Below are 17,462 nucleotides of genomic sequence, written 5' to 3'. Positions count from 1 at the left end.
GAAAAAGATGGAAAATTACTTGTAAGTTGAGATAAGGCAGTTTAATAAAGCAAAAGAAAAAGTGTGTGCACGCACCATAAGCACAGAGGGGAAAAAATAACTATTCTCTACTTCCCACCAGCAAGTGATGTTCAGCCACCTCCCAGGAAGCAGGGCAAATGTTGTAAATAACAAATGACCCCCTCCTCCTTTTCTTAACTTTTGTATCTGAGCTGACCACATATGGTATGGAACATCCCTCTGGTCAGTCTGGGTCAGCTGGCTTAGCTGTGTCCCTTCCCAGGATCTTGCCCACACCCAGCCTACTGACTGGGGCTGAAATGTTGGAGAAAACTGTGCTGATGCTGTGCCAGCTCCGCTCAGCAGTAGCCAAAACACTGTGGTGTGTTATCAACACCTTTCCAGCTACCAGTGCAGAGCACAGCACTGTGAGGGCTGCTGTGTGGAAAATGAACTGCATCTCAGCCAGACCCAACACACACTGGATGGTCCTCACCCTTCCAGAGACACAGCCCTCACATAATCTCCCTACCCATACAGTAAAGTCTTGGTGTGACACTTAGTTCCTCACTGGAGTCCTGGTTGCTCTGGCTCACCAGCTCCTCCAGAGAGCCCTGAACCTCCTCCTGCTCTGTGCTCCAGCAGCCAGGCCCTGGTTTGCACCCACCCACCCATCCTCCAACAGGCTCTTTGCCTGTCACTCAAAGCATCCACCTGCTCCCTAATTCTTCTTGCTTAGGGCATAGGGGAAATGAAGCAAAGAAAGTAATGAGGACTGAAGAGCACCATCCAATGCAAAATCCATTCTGACGTCAGCTCGCCAAAGCTGAAGCCCCTCTCTTACTCCTCCACTCTGCTACTGGGAACGTGGTTGTCCTAGAGCGAAGTAATTTTTCAGTTAACCTTAACAGCATGGTATTTTCAGCTTTGTCTTTCTTCCCTTCTGTACTAGGCCACCACAAAGAGGTATGGTGCACATGCAGGTGGAAGGAAATGGAAAAACAGGAGTCCTGAAGTGCAGAAGCTGCACAGAAGAATTTATTCAAGCGAGCATCAACACACAGCACTGAGTCCAACCCGGTACAGAACAGCCTATCTCCACATTGGGGTTAATTTGAAAATTTCAGTTTTGTAGTATTCAAGCTAATCCCTACCATTCCTAACTCCTGGCTGGGTGTGAATGCTTTCAGTCTGCTCCACGCACACAAATGCCACAGTGATCACTCTGTTATTCCAGCGTTCAGCAGAAGGAAAGCAAAAACTCCTTGTTCCTGAAGAGCTGGCAAGTAAAAACACACAAAACCAAAGCAAAACTACAAGTATAAGCCCAACTTTTGAGCTTTGTATGCACAGCTCGGGCATCGAAATGACCTTGTTGCTGAGCAAATCACACTTCAACCTACGAGCAGGAGACCACCATAATCAGCCCCAAAACACCACAGCTCACACTCATCCTGCCTCTGCTTTTTTGCCCAGCACCTACTGAACTCCAGGAAAACGGAGCAGGAATTAGAGAGCCAGAGCAGATTCCCACAATCATTTGTTCGGTACTGCTCTGAAGGAATTCAAATTCCTTGTTTCCACCCTGGGAAAGATTAGAAAGAGTTAGGAGAGCCACCATTTTGTGTCTGTTTTAACTGGCTAGAATTCCTCCCACTAACAGGCGCAGTTTGTGTGTTACACTAGTAATGAATACTCTAAAGTTCTTATTTCTGCTGAAGTCAAGCCCGAAGAAAAGGTTAAGACTTCATGATCTGTGCAGGATACAGAGCTTTCCAAAGAATTAGCTAGGAGAGGCTTGCATCACAGTATTAAAAATTACCTATGAGCTAATATATTTAAAATTACAAACATTAATTTAAAAAAAAATAAGAAGAAGAAAAAAAGAAAGTAAACAGGACAGTTTTTTTACTTGGAAGTGAATCTGATATCAAGGAGACCAAATTAAAATCAGTGACATTCCTATCAAGGCAAAAAATGTAAACAAACCGCTGCAATTCTACACCGGGGGGGGAATTCATTCTTCAATCCTAAATGGAGAGACCTGGAGGACAAATGCCAAGAAAAATGAAACAGAAGCCTGCACCTTTAAACACAACCACACTGCAGTGGTGGTGTGTTTGTTTAACATACAGACAGGAGACTTCAGTCTTTGCCAATAATTTTCTCAGTTGCTGACTTCCAGTGCATGAAAGCCAGAATTCCTGAAAAACTGGTACAACACCAACAGCCCTGTCCAGTCTCCCCTGGTTTCCTCTCTACTAAATAGCAAAGAAGAACTTTATTGCTGAGTAGTCTGATTTCTATTTCTTCTTTTTTTAGGCACAAGCTAATTGCCAACTAAGACTATGAAAATAAAAGAAATGAGATCCATTCCAACCCATCGGTGTATCTGAATCCCATCATGTGAGTTGCCAATTGGTTTTCCAGTCCTCACGCTCAATATCTGCTGTTAATTTGCTTGCTATTTCAAGAACTTGAAGACTGTCAGCAAAATCCATGATGCATTACAAAACTTATAATTGGAAAGAAAAAAAAAAACCACCTCTGACACTTTTCTGACAGGATAAACTGAGGGTCTGAAAACACTGATCAGAACAAGGCAGAGGTACTAACTTAGAGCTACTAAAATACGACTGCAAATGAAGCGGAGAAAGAAACAGAGTAAGAAAAATAATTTCAAACTGATGTAAAACCATTTGATGAGACCCCCAAAGTTAACACAGGTCTAAAAAGAAAAGGAAAAGACCGCACAAAACATTGTTTTTAAAGGAGATGGCTGAAGCTGTCTCGACTTTCTTAAGGTTGCATTATCTATGCCAATTAAAATTTTGCTTCTGAAAAAGAGTTAAGGCACTTCCTCTAGAGTTACTAAAAAAAGCAAATGAAAGCCTTGGCTTCGCAGAGGTGAGTGATAGTGAGCCGTTTGTTCTTGACCTCTGGATCACCCTACAGATCAAATTCTTGGACATAGGAAAAACCCACTAGTATTCATTAAAAGCAACTGGGAGGCCAGCTATGTGCTTCTGTTCTTGAGACCTGAACAAGCTACAACTTGACAAACGTGCAGGATATTGCTGAACAATGCTGCTGTTCCTGTCAGGAGGGAAGAGCTTTACTCCCAGCTCCATTCAGGATGAATTGATTTTCATCACAATGATGCAAATCACAGATTTCAGTCATTATTTAAATAATCGATTGTCATCTCTTACCTTTGTGGTGCTTTTCAGTTATTCCCATAAAGTTGATTCCGTTAACCATTAACATGCATTGATTTATATTGAATTAGCTTTTATACTACACATTTTTCCCTCAAAAAGATACATCTAGCTACAGTTATCTAAACAAATATATAGCCTGAAAGTCCCAGATATTTAGCTTTACTTTTCTTTCTGCTAGATATGGGTGACATTTGCTTATATATTTTCGTAGCTAAAAATTACGTAAAGTATTGCTTTATTAGAGAGATTATTTTATACTTACAGCTTTTGACATTTTTTGACATTTTTATGCATAACAGAATTTAAAATCCATAAATAAGCCTATTGCCTCAGTATTCATAAAATTAACTGCTATAAATTTCTCTGCACACAAAATAAACTTCATCGGAATACTTTTTAACTATTTTTCTCTTTCAAACAATAAAATAATAAAAAAAAAGCTACCTGTAGAGCTGATCAACAGAACAAAATAAAACAGCGGAAAACATTCTCCCTGAACAATTGTTTCTGTCAAAATGTGGTTTAAACAAATTCTGGCTCCAGTTAACTGCAGTTCTCTGGTGGTTTGAATGCTTTTAAAGCTTCATTAGAAAACAGACATTGTGAGAATATTTGTATCCAAATGTCTACAGCATACTATAGTGAATTCAGTGCTTAGCATGGATGAACAATTTCAAATATAATCTAAAAAACTCAGACATATTTTAAAATAACATTTGAATTTAAATAAAACTTATTCACTTATGCATATTCAGCACCCGAAGCTGCAGTAAAAACAGACTGTCTCTCCTTACTCTTTCACAGATACATCAGTATGACTTGTGCTCACACTTACTTCACAAAGGCAATTTTAAAATTTAAATTTTCATATATCCATCACTGTTTGTATTTTTCTGTCCTGTTTAATAAGTAGCCTCAATCTCAAATTTCCCAAGAAGAAAATATTTGCGTTGGAATCTTTAAGAGTTTTGACTGCATAAACTATCAATTATTTCCCCACCAAACAAGGCAGGTTCATAGCACAAAGTCAGAAGGAAGAGAAAGGAGGGGAATGTTTTTGTGGATTGTTATCTATAGACCAAATGGAAAATCTTCAGCCATTTTGCTCCTTCAAGGTACATCAAAGAATCTCCTATTTAAGGTGTGAAAATGTCAGTTACATTCTTCACCTCTGAAAATGAACAGAGCTCTGAATGCGATTTATGTCCCACCCTGGCACTTTTCTCTTTTAGGGGCTGATACTCTTCTTTTCAACTTCCTTCCAGCTAATGCCATTAAATACTCTCAGAACCATAGGGCTAAATTCAAATTTTCTGCTCCTTAGAGGCTGTTGTTATGCACCACTGCACATTCCAATTGCAAATACACATGAAAGCTCCCGTGTATTGTAAGTTATTTTTTACACACAAATTCTGCTAAATTGTAAGTTAGGAGGCACTACTTGAATTCTCTGAGGTCTTTAGAAAGCTTTCAGATGTACCACGAGTAATAACATGTAATGAATATGGACTGATATTTCTTTTCTGTAGTTACACTGAGTTGGCAATTTACATTTTCTAGATAGATTACTTATAGCCAGCCTTCCCAGTACTCTGGCAATTACTTCTTAGAAACCCCTGACAGGCTGAAACCTCCAGAATCACATCTGTTATTCTTGGTTTGATCCCTCTTTTTTAAATTAAAACCAGTAGCTTTATCAGCAAATGAGAATTTTTTTTTTTTCCCCTCTGGAAATACTTACAAAACTGCACATAAATTGAACACGCCAACTTATCTCGTTTTAGGGTTGGTGCATCTTCTGGGTTAATGACCAGTGTTCCATTTCTGTGACAGAACTAATTGAGGTAAGGAGCCCATAAATACACACAAACCCCCACAAATTCTCTTCCTTTGGGGTAGTCTGAAGATGTATAGAAGTAGGGAGAGATGTGATTGGAGGGGAAAGAGAATAAAATTTAAGAAGTGCTAACAGGCTTGTCTGATCATTCTATCTCAGTTTCCAGGCACAGAATAGAATTAGAGCAGGTTTTTCTAATACCTGATGTGACTTTTTCCTTCCTCTCAAACACCAGCTAAAAATGCAAAAATCTGGTTGAATTTTCACATTTTCTAGGAACCGTCATTATTTAAAAAAAAAAAAAAAGAAAAAAGAAAAAAAGGAGAGAGAATGTATAGACAATACTACATCTTTATGCTCTGAACACAAACTGGCTGATTGATCTAAACAGCTCTGATGAAAACAGTAGCCTCAATTCCACACCAACAGTTGCTCAAAACATGCTTTGACAACAGTTTTTCACAGCTGAACACAAACGAAACATCCTTCGAGAGAGAAATCCGCACTTGGTTGGAGCTCAGTGTGCATTTCCAGCAATCTAGCTGCATTTGTCATGCATCACTAATCAGAAAAATCCAGTTATCAATGGATTATAGGAAAGAATAATTCAGGTTTGTCTTCCATGACTAGGTCAGAATGCATATGCCATTCACTTTTTACGGCTAAAACAACTCAGTACCTTGATGCGATGTCCCTTAATATCTCAGAACAAACATTCTAAATCCATGTGTACACCTGCAAATTGAAAGAACTTCTAAATGCAGCTGGAGGCAAAAGGGTGACAGATTTCCATTGTAGATTTGGGAAGCATAAGAGGACAAAAAGGAGCACTACATATTGCCTGTGCATATAAATGTAAATGTAAAGGCATGTCACACAGTTCTCCATTTCAGAATACCAAACTCTCTCTTCCCCAGACGGGGATTCTGCGTTCTCCAGATCTCTCCAGCAGTGCTGTAAGCAAGCTGAGTTCAGGTAAATCTGACCCAAATAAATTTTAAAAGATGCCTACACTTCCTAATCACTGGATGGCTGCAGAAGCCCTCTGAGTCTGAGACATACATACAAAAGAGGCTGAACACTCTTAATCTTAGCACCTAACCCTCCTCAGCTCCTTACCTTGCAGCAAGCCTCAAATCCACCTCACTCTACCCAAGGCCTTATGTGCCCTGCCTTCTGTGCTGATATTACCAAAAAAAAAAAAAAAATTACTTCAAAATGTCTTGAGGAGATGATTCTTAACCTGAATTAAGATCATCTTTCCCAATTTGCTGATAATGCAGGATTTAGAGCATTACTTTTTTTTTTTTTAGCTAACCAGTGTCAGGCTGATTTAAACTGCTAGCTAAAGGCTACAACTTAAATTAAAAAATTAGTAGCTCAAGTCAAGAATGTGAGACACAGAGCTAGATCAGTTTTCTAGCCAGCACTAATGCACACAATATGACCAGAAAAAAGCACTGTCAGAAGCATCAATGTGTGTGGTGTTACATGAATCTGCAGGCCAAGACAACAGAGATGAGATGAAGGGGAAAATTTCTAATATATGTATAGGTTTGCCCCATTTCTTGGTTCAACTCCTGTCATTCCTCCTTCCTCTCCTGCTTTCACCTTTAAAGCAAGGCTGACATCAAAAATAAGTTATAAGCTTATAATAAACCCTTCTTATAGGTGTGCATAAATTAGCATCTCAGTACTTCAGCTGACAATTGAGAATGCCAAGCAGCGGAATGATTATCACCATCACTCAAGTTCAGGTTTCTGGTAAAGCCTGAAAGGACTGTGGCTGTTGTTAGCATGAGAATTTTAAACAAGTGCTACCCAAGACTACACAGAAAGATGTCAGGCATCACAGTTAAATGGCATGTAGAAAACACAAGGAAGAATCTCCTTAGTACAAAATGGGACAGCAATTTTTTCCTGCGTGACATGCTTGACACATGGATGGAATGACACCAAAACTGGCTTGAAATTTTGCTATCACAACTTTACAAGGAAAAGAAAACAATGCCTGGAACTGATCAAAAAATAGGGCTTAAAAGCACCTGCTGCCTTGTACCTTGTGCTGTGTGGGAGTTAAATTCTACCACACTAATCTATTAGCATAGTAGACATAAATACCCCAACAGCACAGAATATAATGGAGCTTCCCTAATACATACTCAGATGCCACTGCAGTTAAATCCACGAGCACAGGGTGGGCATTGAGTCCATTCAGCAGGTAGGAATAGTCACAGTTCCTTTTGTCTTATTTCACACACATGGCTAAATAGAGATTATTTATACACACACACACAAAAAAAAAAAAAAGGAGAAAAAAAAAGAAACTATTTCAGGGTGGTTTACAGCCAAGTTTGATACTGTTCTGCAGGGCAATGCAACAAAGCAGCTTCATGCATGTTCAACAGGAACAATTCCTGCTGTGGTTCAAGTAATAAACAGCAAAGAAAGTTTAAATTGAGACTTACCATGGGGCACCATATATTCGGAATCCTTTAACTGTTACCTCTGAATCTTGTAAGTAAATACTATTTGTCAGGAGTGACTGAACATTGTCAAAGTCCTCTGGTTTCAATTTGGACACAGAGGGAAAGCGGTAGTAATCTTGTTTAACAAGGTCTGCCATGAATTCCTTATCAAATGTCAGTTCATGATTCCCAGCAATCACTATTTTATATTCATATGGTAGGTTTCCTGAAATAACAAAAAAGAGGACTTAATTAGCACATTTTCCTCCCACACCCAGCAATGCCAGCACAATAAGTAGACAGCCAGCAGTGACAGAACCAAACACCCGAGGTCTGTGTGCACCTCCATGTCGAGCACAAGGCTTTAAAGCTGCTTCTCCTCCACTCAATGGAACTGTGTTAAAACGTAAAGGAACGTCACACGAAGCAATGTCATAATAAAGGGCCTGCACCGCAGAGTTAAACAAAACAAGCTGGTAGGCAACAAACCAGCTCCAACGGTGGCGTAAACCACCACTGCTGAATGAAGATTCGCCTAAAATCTGACGTGGGACTGGGTCAGGGTCAGCAGCCCCCAGTCCCTGTCCCCAGGAGTGCCCTGCAGTGAGATAGGTGGCTGTCCCAGTGGGCAGGTGACCAGAGCCCGCAGGATACCTCACCAGTGTGTCCTGAAGGTACTGAATTAGACTGCTGGTGCTGTTGTTTTTTTAGAGTATGCTGTTATTTGGATTAATTTGTGTCCCAGTGGCATTTATTCCACACCTAGTCTGTCCTCCAAAGCATCAATTCATTTCCAATGTACTTTCACGTTATTATTATTGCTATTATGTTAAAGCAGCATCTCGTTTCTGTAAGACGTACACGAGTAGAAGAAACCATAAAACAGCCAAATACAACACAGCAGGAAAAAGGAAATGTGGTTAATTCATTTACCATGAGAGTCAGAGGTAAAGAATGCAGGTTTGCTCACCTCAGTGCAGGGCAACTGATACCACTGTTTGGAAGGAGGCTCATGCCCAGAGAGCCAGATTGTTGGAGTTCAGAAACAGATTTTCAAGCACTTGGTACCAGCAATCACTGCCAGGTTTTCCAAATAAACATACTGGCTGCTGAGCTCCCTTAAAAATATAGTCCCATACTGTGATGTCTTCACAGAAGTTAGGTTCTTTTACAAAATCTGTCCCATTATGACTTGCCAAAAATCGCACCTAAGTTTGCATCAAAGCTAACTTCTACTGCCTTCACCATAAGCTTGATTTCCCAGTCTCATACCAAATCAGTGATTTTGGTGTTTACTCCTAATAATCATTTAGAAAAGGTTGGGTTTGTTGTGCTGGTGTTTTGAGGGGTTTGTCTTGGGTTTTTTCCCATAAAGGCAGCAAAATATCTGTGGAAATCTATGGGTCCATCTTCCACCTTGGGGACTCACAACATCTGTCCCAAGGAAGACAAAATCAGATGTCATACATTTCTTGTGCATACAGTTCTCTTGAATAGAAGAGGCCTTGCTAGTTTAAAAACTTGCCTTTTAACTTTTAAAACTGTTTGGGTTTTTTTAAAGTAAGTTTCAAAGTAAAGCTGCAAGTATATATAACAAGATTAACCTTCCCATAAATAAGACTCACAGGGAACCAGCCAAAACCCTCTGCTTTTCAATATTTACAGCACAGAAACAGGAATTACACAAGGTATGTATACAAATATCATTTTAGCAAAATTAGTTAATTCTGGATAGAAAACCAAAAAGATACAAATCCCCTGAAAGAACCATGCAGACTTTTTCACAGACACCTCACGTCTGAACAAAATACAGATTGTACATACACTTAACTCTCTGCAGTGCTGCTTTAGAATAAAATCTGGGGAGATGCAATAAATGCTCCTCTACAGGTTTTGCCTCACTCTTTTCCCTCTTCCCTCCTCTTCCCCATCTGTGCTACGTGCAGCTCTGCAATTCATTTCTATTTAAAAACTCGATGTGGCAGGTACCTACAATTCCTGCTCTCTGTGACTCCTGGGCACAAGATAGAATTGCTATTTTCTTCTCTCCCAGGAAACATAAAAGATACCACCAGCATGAAATTTGATACACTTGTCATAACTATCAATCTCCCCAAACAAACTAGATGTGATAATATTATCAGAGAAGTAGGATGGAGCAGTTAAATTCAGGTATCTGCCAAGTTATCAACATTTGCCTGTTTTAGCAGAGAAAACTTTTCATCTTACTGGATACATGTCCGAGCTTTACACTTCCTCTCATTTATTTTGATAGACTTGAAAACCAGCACATTTTGCTGATATTATGTCCAATTAAGCCTGGAACATTTTTGCTTGAAGTCAACGGTTTTTTTTTTCTCTTGACATTTAAAAATAAGGGCTTACTTTGAAGACACACAGGGCACACAAAAACAAACTAATGGTGGCATCAGTAATTATTAAAACGTGTAAGTGTAACATTGTAGATGTCATTTAAGCACCTGAAATCAGTAGGGAAACCAAACAGTATTTCTTTGCTCTGGCTTTCTGGTGCTGGCTCAGGAGCTATCAAGGAGCAACACCACTCACCAAAAGGCAAACACACCAAAAGCCAGGCCCATGCAAAGGAAGGGCAGCAGCAAGAGGAAATCTCATCCATTTCTTCCCTCTACCCCGAGGAAAGACTATATAGCACTAATCACAGTAATAAATTACCTGCAATAAGATTAGCTCATTTATTCATCACATTCATGTTCTTCCTTCTTGAGACGTGTTGTGACAGTGCACAACATCCATTCTCTCTAATACTATTTATGAAATATTTTGGTGTGTTTTCTTTTGGCAGATCTGCCCTTTGTCTATAACCTGTTGACCTTGTGTTTAACATGGAAGCATAAAGAGTCATATTCAAAAATCTCCTACTCCATGGTAATTTAGTTTCATCTTGACCAGATTAATCTCTGCATATCTACATCAGTGTTGCCTGTACAGAACAACACACAGGTTGAAGGGTATTTCCTCATTTTCCTTCACTAAGTCTTTGTTAGCTACATTTGGGTTTTATTAGCCTAATTTCCTAACTATCAAAGCTTCCATCATGCATCGGTAATATAATTCATTCTAATTTTTACTGCGAAGACTCCTTTTCCAAACTATAAAAACTTTGATTTGTTTGCTGGGACAAGCACTTCAGAAAACCCAAATAATAATAACTGAGTTTATTTAAAATGCTTAAATGCTTAACAGGTGAGATCAAAAGGCTAAAATTACAACTACTAAAAATGATCAGGGCACTAAGTCTGTGAAGTAGAGTTACCTGTACTAGAGTATTTGAACCCCAGTATATTTATGTGTATATACACACACAGGGTGTGTATGTGTGCTTCTTCAAAATGTATCTATCATTTTGGGTAAGATGAGCAACATCTTCCCCAACATCTGCCCTCAGCAGCACAAGCAAGGGCACAATGCAACCATTGATCAAGAAAATACTGCAATTAGCCAAGTTGTTCTCTTCTGGAAGCCAAAAAGGTCAATATTGCTCCTCCTCAAATAAAGGCAAAGATAGTTAACTGCGAACAGTAAAAAAGGAATTGTTTACAGTAAATATATTAATCTGGGAGTCTCAGAAAATTTCTGTGACTTCTTGTCTAACGAGTCAACCCTCAAGCTACAGTCCCAAGTACCTTTGCCCCCAAGTGTTCACCTTTACTCTTTGTCAACACAAGGATTTGGTGGCCACAGAATAGAGTGGATCAGAAAACTGATCCAGATGAAAACCAATGTAGCAAAAAAAGGAAAGGGTGTCTGTGAATGCTGGTAAGGTAGGAGTTCTATTGCTGGCTGCAGCCACTTACACTACTCAAAGTGTCAGCTGAACAACAGACTGACTTTAAATATATCTATTACATGGGATGAGGGGGGAAGCTTGGGGGGCTGTGGGGTTTTTTTAACCTATATAAGTAGGTGATTCAGTGGGGGTTTTTTTAAAGTTCACCTTAAGTGCTTGGATCCTAGGAGTCCTTAATCTGTTGGACAGCCATTCCCATTTTAAAGGCATGCTTCATATGAGTACAATTTAGTCACACAACCCAAGTTCTGTGGAGCTGCCAGACATGAAAAGGAGTCTGACTGGCAGCGAACGTTAACTGCTGAGTCCCTATAAAAATAGAAAATCACATTATTTTTTGACTACTGTTACCTGCAAACCCCACAGGGAAGTAGGGGAATATGAAATAATGTGATACTAGCTGTCTATATAGCGGTAGAAACCTGTATTTACACACAGATGATATGCAAGTGCTTTTGATGTGAAGCTCTGAATATGCATATGCATGCATTAACTATTCAAACCACACAACACTTCCATGAAACACGAAGCCTTTTTCATGCCCATTTCATAGCCTCATAAACCCTTTGGCCATATGCTGAGAAACAGGCTGAGAAAGCTTGAAGTACAAATCCTAGTCCCTTCAAAAAGAGAGAAATCTGTATAAAAGATGTGTGTGCTGGTGAATCATCTCAAGTTTATGGTGTATCATATATGCTTCAACAGTGCACAACTGGTCATGGAGCATTCACCCTATAACCAACACCATACACGTCCAGGGATAAACACTTCAAGGAGCAGATTTGGCATTGTTCCCATGGAATTCCAGTCCCCACAGGAGCACAGGCTGGCAGCAGTTGTCCAGCCCAGCTGCCTAGCAATGGGCCCAGCCCGACACTGGTCAGCAGCTCTGTAACTCTTCACACAGGGAATTCTCATGGAAAGCCCATAGCATCTCAGGGCCATGCTTAGCACAGTCACAACACACAGAAGCTCCTTTTCAAAAAGAAAACAGAATATCTCAAAGCTCTGATTTCTCCCATGGCAGCAGCAAATGACTTTGTGTAAGTACAGTTGCACAGACTCAAGCTTTCACATAATAAGCCGGACTTATCTCACCAATGATCCAATCTAAATACCAAGATCTAAAACTGGGTAGGAAAAAACTCGATATCTTTTCTAGGATGAGACTGACCAACAACTGTGAAAGTATGCTGGCTGTTTTAATCAAATCAGCCCTCACAAAAAGTCCTCGATGGAACAGCTAAAACTGATGTCAACCAACATACTGGCTGAAAATGTAACCCATGAACTTCTAAGCATTTTAGCTCTCTGTGTCTGTAGAAACCTACACAATGAAACAATTAGAAACAAAAAAAAAGCGGGCAAATAAAAGACAGAACATGCACAAAACCAGAACATGTTTCTAAAATAGTACAAAGGACTGAAGTACAAGATCTCTCAAAATCTTCCAAGTGGAAAGTACTCCACCATCAGTTCAGATGCCTTTTTTTTTTCCCCCTCCAAAATGAAATTTTGGAGAAGTAGAAATAAAGGCAAAACACACGCAAGCAACACAGCAAGAGGAGAAGATGAATGAAAATTTAACTGTTTTGCCTTTATGCAAAGAAAACATCAGACCACAGCACAGGGAGAAGCAAAGGCTGAGACCCTTAAATTCCTGTGATAAATCTGAAGCTTGTACATTAAAGCTCCCCTTTGTTGAAAACGCTGTTAGACGCAACAAAACAGAAATGTTAGGTAAGTGCAAGCTCTGCCTCTGACCTTTCCCTCTGTAACCGTCAGGCTTCATTAATTTTCACAAGGCCTGACAGCTCCAGCGTTAATACTCACACTTGCGGATCGAGCCACACAGCAGGTTCAGAGTCTGCTACCTTCTCCTCTGAAACTCATGCATTAGGATTTCTTCCATGCTGGCAATGGAAAACCAGGTCTGAGAAACATTAAACACAAAAAACTACGTTACAATAACGCCAGGGTCGAGCCATAAACCCACGAAAGCAAGGAAGGACTGAGCGAACGCCGCCTCGGTGCTGCAGGGAACGGGCTCCTCTCCCAGGGACCTCGGGCACAGGTGCTGCTTCACCTGCACGGGCACTTCAGAGAGGTCTGATGCTGCAGCATCAGCGGTACCCAAGACCAAGGGTTTCCACTCATTCTCTCTTCTGTAGGTAAATGTAGTAAATTTTGCACAACGCTGGGCCAAAACATCGCCACGTGCAGCACGAACCCCGCAGGACCCACTCGGCTACGGGTCGGACTGAACGACGCTCTGACATGGGTAACAATTCCTTGCTTTTATGTATTTATGTCTCAACCATAACATTATTCTAATGTAACTGTTTGTGATTAATATCCTTCTCCTGTCTGCTAAAAGGGAAAATGCAGCATGACATAAGTGACAAGCTTTTGTTTCACTTCGGTGTTCCACGGCTTCCTCAAGGATTATTCTGACGTAACTTGTGCTGGGTTTTGATCTCCAGGTTGTTTTCGAATTTCACTGGGCTACTGTTATTGAAATATTTTTTTTCTTGAAACGTGGAAAGCTTCACTAAAGTTTTAACAATTAATACATGAGATTTCTTTGTTTCGAAACAGAATCTGAAGGTTTCATTTAGTCTAACCTCAAAAACAAACCAAAAAAAAGCCTCCAGATTTTGCAGCTCACAGCACTGCCAACTTTAGGTGTAAAAAGTCCCCCAAATTGACTTTAAAATTATGAAATCTGAAACACAAGCAGCACAGATTGCTTGCTAGTCCCTGGAAAGGCTTTCTTTTCAGGCTTTTAATTATGCAACCTAAAAGATGAAGCTTTCAAGAGAAAAAAAAATCACCTAACCTGAAATCAAAAGAGTTGACAGCTGTGAAGTTTCCCTTTAAATTCAGCAAATTCTGAGAACCCCACCCTCCCTGGAATTTGCAATAGCCTTGTTTGTTCCCTTCATTTTTATAAGTGCATCTTGCATTAATGGTAGCTCCTGCTACTCTCCTCTCTCCCACAGCAAAGCCATACCTACAGGACTACCATGGCTGTACTGGTGCTGTGAGCCCTTTTAAAGAGATCCTTTAAGGGAACTGGTGTTCACTTTAAAAAATAATATGAGATTTTCAGGCAAGAACATCTTTCGTCTGGCAGAGGTGAAGGGTGTTCCTCGAAACCCCATATTTACATTTATAGGGACATTTGCATCTAACCCCCTGTAGTTTAGGGTCTGTAGTGCACTTATACTGTAAATATAGAGAAACATGTTCTGTTTTACCCAACAGAACTTTATCTATTCTCTTGCAATCAAGACTTTAATGTGCCAGGGCTGAAAAGTTTTGCACCAATTTCAGCACACTGTGTGGTTTCAAATGGCTCCCAATCTTGAACTTCAAATACCAAGGCCGAGAACATAAACTCTGCCTTCACAGTGCCAGTGGGGCTAAGTCGAAATGTTCTCCTTGAACTTAATTTAGACTAAATTGAAAAGGAACATTTTTGGTTACTATTACATTAGGCTAAAATATAAAAATGAACCCTAATACTATCTAAATCTAATAAGAGAAAGCCATCTCCATTTCAGAATTTTCAAAGCATTCTCTATAAATGCATCACAGATCAATTTACATGGTACTTTTGCCAATAAGCAAAACAAAATCACAGGTTCCAATTGGCTTAACTCATATTGGAAAGCGCGAAAGCAAATGCTGGAAAATGCAATTACTGCAAACAAACTCCATTTCCTCCACTCAGGAGGGAATTTCAGGGAACATTTTATTGCCCTCAAATAATATTTCTAAAGGCATCAATACACAATTCTATTTTCTTTTCAGAGTCCCTCACACTATATAAACTAATCCTCCATAAACGAATTCACCAGATTTTGAAATAATATATTGGTTGTTGATATTACCTTGGGCACACACATACTGTATCAGTTTAAATTATTTTTCTCCATGAATCTTAGGAATATAAAAACCAACAGCCACTGCCTGACACAGACAGATCTGGACCTACTTCCCATAACATACCCTTTGTCTCTGTAATTTACAATTCCAATTAAGTCTTTTTTTCCCCTTAAAATAAATGAATAAAAGCCATCAAAAAGGAGGTCATCTTGAGAAACAATTATACAGAAAGTAATTAAGCTAATCATAATTATCACAGACAATGTCTTGGTATTTTCATGTATTTTCACACAGCAAAAGGCCAGGGACTGCTAAGGACAAGATGTTTCAGGCAAAGCAAAATCTTTATTTAAGAGAAAAAAATCTTGATATGAATTCTTCACTACTTACTGAAGGAAATAAGAAGTATTAATGAAGGACCCAGATCTAGATTCTGCCCCAAATTCTTCTACCTTATTGACAGAGACCTTTATATGAGCAGCAGACCTTCCTCTTCTGTCCACAGGACTGACAAACACACCTCTATCAGGATTCTTCCCACATCTATCCACCTATCTTAATATGAACAAATAAATACACCAGCCAGGAAAGACATACAGTAATCACACCAACACATTTTCCTGTTTCTCTCATCTTTGAACTTGTTCCCATTATTTGTTTTCTCATTTTTAAATGAAAGTCTCTGAGGCTTACAAATGCACAAAGCAGTAGGCACACACCTTCCTCTGTCTCACAACCTGGTAGAGCCCAGTCAGCATTTCTGAAAAATCATCTCTCTGCCTGTCTCCTTTTTTCTCTGTCTCAGGAAGGAATTCAGAGCATTTCTGATGAACAAAAAAAAAAAAAAAAAAAAATCTCAAAATACATAAATGAGAAACTTACAAAAACTATTTTCCTTCTATGATACATTATATTTTACATAACTTCTTGATTTTATACATCTAACTGAAAACCTTCCTTTAAAACTATGATTTTTGAGTATATTGTTGGTAAACTACAAACCCTACTGAGGTTCATATTAACCAACTATCAATACCAATGTAACATGGATAAATTTCCATAACAAGAGGGAAAATAAGCAGGGATAGCAAGAATAATCACAAGGAAAATAAACTGAAAGGAAAAAGAGAAATGAGATAAAATTCTTTTTAAATATCCCAAAGGTTTTAAAGCATGAACTGCTGCCTAAAAGCAGGACTACAGCTTTTTAAGAACTCTGAGAATGTAACATTCTCCAGTGTGCTAAAGCAATTAGCTGCTTTTGAAATTTTACCTTGTGATCATCGTTTGTGCTTTTACTTGTAAACATTAAAGTATAAGAAGCAAGTTTGATATTCAAAGGTGTTTTAAAACATATTTTCAGGTGGCAGTGCTGATGTTTGTTGGGAATTGTTTCTTCCTTTTCTAAGTTGGAAGAGGAGAAATTTAAAATCTGAACCAAACTGCACTTCAAGAGTCCAATATCCATTTGACAGCACTATGTGCTGTGTTTCAGAACCACCTCCACGGTTCTCTTCTGAAATGTTTATGGAGGATAAAACACAAAGAGAAAGTGCACAGAGAACACCAACAGAAATTACAGTCAACTAAAATATTCAGGCAGGTCTTTCGGAACCTCCAGTATTATTTTCTGAATCCCATCTTTAAATTTATTGTTATAAATAAAACTAAACATTCCATTATAGTCTTTCAAGATGAACTTGGATACCAAGAATCTCCTGAGCCCTGTAAGGAAATTCCTTTTAATAACTCAGCTCACAGAGAGGTTTCTTAGCTACTAAAAGAGACAACCAAATCACTCCAGCTGTATCATGTTATTACAAGGAACTGAGTTCCTCTTGTGCAAGGTTTTCTCCTGGCCATCTAGAATTGCCTGAGCAGAAGGGCACACAGCCTCAGATACCTTCTTAAGCACATGTAGTAACCCCAAACATTAAAAAGAAGAGAGAGAAGGAAGCTTTAAGCCTGATCAAGGTTTAGAGTGATAACCATGGACATTGGTGCCACTGATTTCTCTTACCCCTCCTACTGGTTCTTGCCACCTCCTCTCTTCCACTGGCTTTGCAGAATTTCAATTACCAAATTATTTATGTTACAGCACCCCAGGACTTCACAACAGACAGTTCAAGTTCAGACTGAGGCTTTTTAAAAATCCAAATCTTTGAATTTTAGTGGAGAAAAATATGTGCTGAAATACCTCCTAATTTGTCTGTAAT

General features: G+C 39.2%; 1 protein-coding gene across 4 annotated transcripts in view; it reads right to left on the bottom strand.

Annotated features, from left to right (window-relative positions):
• MPPED2 (metallophosphoesterase domain containing 2) overlaps positions 1-17,462 on the bottom strand; it is a 127,241-nt gene that overhangs the window by 40,325 nt on the left and 69,454 nt on the right. For all 4 annotated transcript variants that reach the window (XM_027735720.2, XM_027735723.2, XM_039390480.1 and 1 more), the window contains one exon: positions 7,527-7,752. In XM_027735720.2, the coding sequence (XP_027591521.1) occupies positions 7,527-7,752 (226 nt within the window). The remainder of the gene's footprint in view (positions 1-7,526; positions 7,753-17,462) is intronic.

This window comes from Pipra filicauda, unplaced genomic scaffold (assembly GCF_003945595.2).
Source record: "Pipra filicauda isolate LSUMZ 115617 unplaced genomic scaffold, ASM394559v2 scaffold82_size2718185_pilon, whole genome shotgun sequence".
NCBI classification, from domain to species: Eukaryota; Metazoa; Chordata; class Aves; order Passeriformes; family Pipridae; genus Pipra; species Pipra filicauda.
This window is presented reverse-complemented; position numbering and strand designations above follow the sequence as displayed.